At 41.3% G+C, this 1,561-nt stretch overlaps 1 protein-coding gene across 1 annotated transcript; it reads right to left on the reverse strand.

Annotated features, from left to right (window-relative positions):
- Positions 1 to 3: 3 nt before the first annotated feature.
- LOC120859898 (zinc finger protein 280B-like) lies at positions 4 to 1,071 on the reverse strand (the record flags this gene model as incomplete). Its single annotated transcript, XM_040235814.1, has 1 exon — positions 4 to 1,071. A coding segment is annotated over exon 1 (1,068 nt), but the record flags the coding sequence as incomplete, so codon positions are not given.
- Positions 1,072 to 1,561: the final 490 nt, after the last annotated feature.

Below are 1,561 nucleotides of genomic sequence, written 5' to 3' on the forward strand. Positions count from 1 at the left end.
GAAGGGAGTAGGAAACTGGCGGTGGCAGTGCTGGCAGGTGGTGTGGTATTTCCAGCTGTCACCTCTCAGCCTCTCAAGTTCCAAGTGGTGCTTCATGTGATTCATAAACTTGACATTTCTTAGAACTTTCCAGCAGCTGAGGCATTTAAAGGCTGTGTGAGTCTTCGGTTCTGGCTGCCCAACCCCTATATGCTCTCCATAGTAGAAGTCACGAAGTAACACAATCAGATTTCCTCCTGTGGGATCAACAATCTTGTTTGGACTTGCTAAACTTGGAAAATCAGTTTTTCTCAGTCCATTTCCCCCTAAAGGTCTTACAGGATTGCAATGAACATTGTCCTTTGCCAAAGGTGTTGGACAAGGTTCTCCATGCTGAACATGGCTTAGTGAGGTATGGACATGGTCTGGTGTGCTTTGCTGAGTAGTCACTGGATGAACAATACCTGAAGGGGAAAAACCTAAAGAATGTTCCCCTATCATGCCATCGCTGAGTTTAGGCCTTTTGGGATTTGTGCTCTTTGTTTCCAAAGTGAAAACTCGCTTTGATACATGAGGACTTTTATTCATATCTCCTGCAGAAACTGCTGTTGCTGCTGGATGCTGCAATGAACTTGGGAAGGTAATCAAAGAAGAACGTAACTCCTTTGAGAAGCTATTAGGTACTATTTGTGGAGAAATATTTTCATCATCAGCTTGAGACAAAGGTTCAATAATAATAGGACTACCTGTTGATCTTGATTCAGAGTCAGAAACCCGCAAGACACTCTTTGCTTCTGATGTAGGAGTCACATGACTAACAGGCTGTAATTTGTGAGCGTTACCTTTCCTGAAGTGACCATACCTTTTTCTCCTTGACCAAGAACCTGGGGTGACTCTGTTCAGTATGTTGGAAACGACCGGTTTTGAAGCTGAGGTCATCCCAACAAAGATCACATCAGCATCTTCATTTACATGTTCCACTCCAACCAAGATCACTTCATCATCATCATCATCTACTTGTTTGGTTTCTCCCTCGCTCTTCCGTAGTTCTGGCTCTTGTTCTTCTTCACGTAACATACATGGTGGTTCCATATTGTTAATACACTTTTTCATTCTTACAGGGTGCGGCCACAAGTCCCAGTGCTTCCTTTATACAAACTGCCACCTAAGTATAAACATACTACGTATTAGTTAAGTACAGAAAAATGTGCAATTTGATTATCTCCAAAACTCTAGGGTTAGTTATAAACACCCTTATCTTACAGACAAAGACACTGAGTGTCAAAGAGACTGAATGACAGCTGAAAAACCTATGACCAGAAGTCTACAGCACGCTAGAATCATAGCTTTCTCCCATGTTCACTTTGATCTCTTCTATTTAAAAAAAGAAAGAAAAAAAAAACACACCACCACTACTGCTCATTAGGTGAAATCACATGTAAAGCACGAGTAGTTTTACAAAAGCACTATGGTACAGTGTTGAGAAACATGGACTTTGGAGTCAAAGAGGATTAAGTTGGAATTCTAAGTTAACCACACACCAGTTGCATCTTCTTGGGCAAATTTATAACTTTTAAACGTG

This window comes from Oryx dammah, unplaced genomic scaffold (genome assembly GCF_014754425.2).
Source record: "Oryx dammah isolate SB20612 unplaced genomic scaffold, SCBI_Odam_1.1 HiC_scaffold_4183, whole genome shotgun sequence".
Taxonomy (NCBI): domain Eukaryota; kingdom Metazoa; phylum Chordata; class Mammalia; order Artiodactyla; family Bovidae; genus Oryx; species Oryx dammah.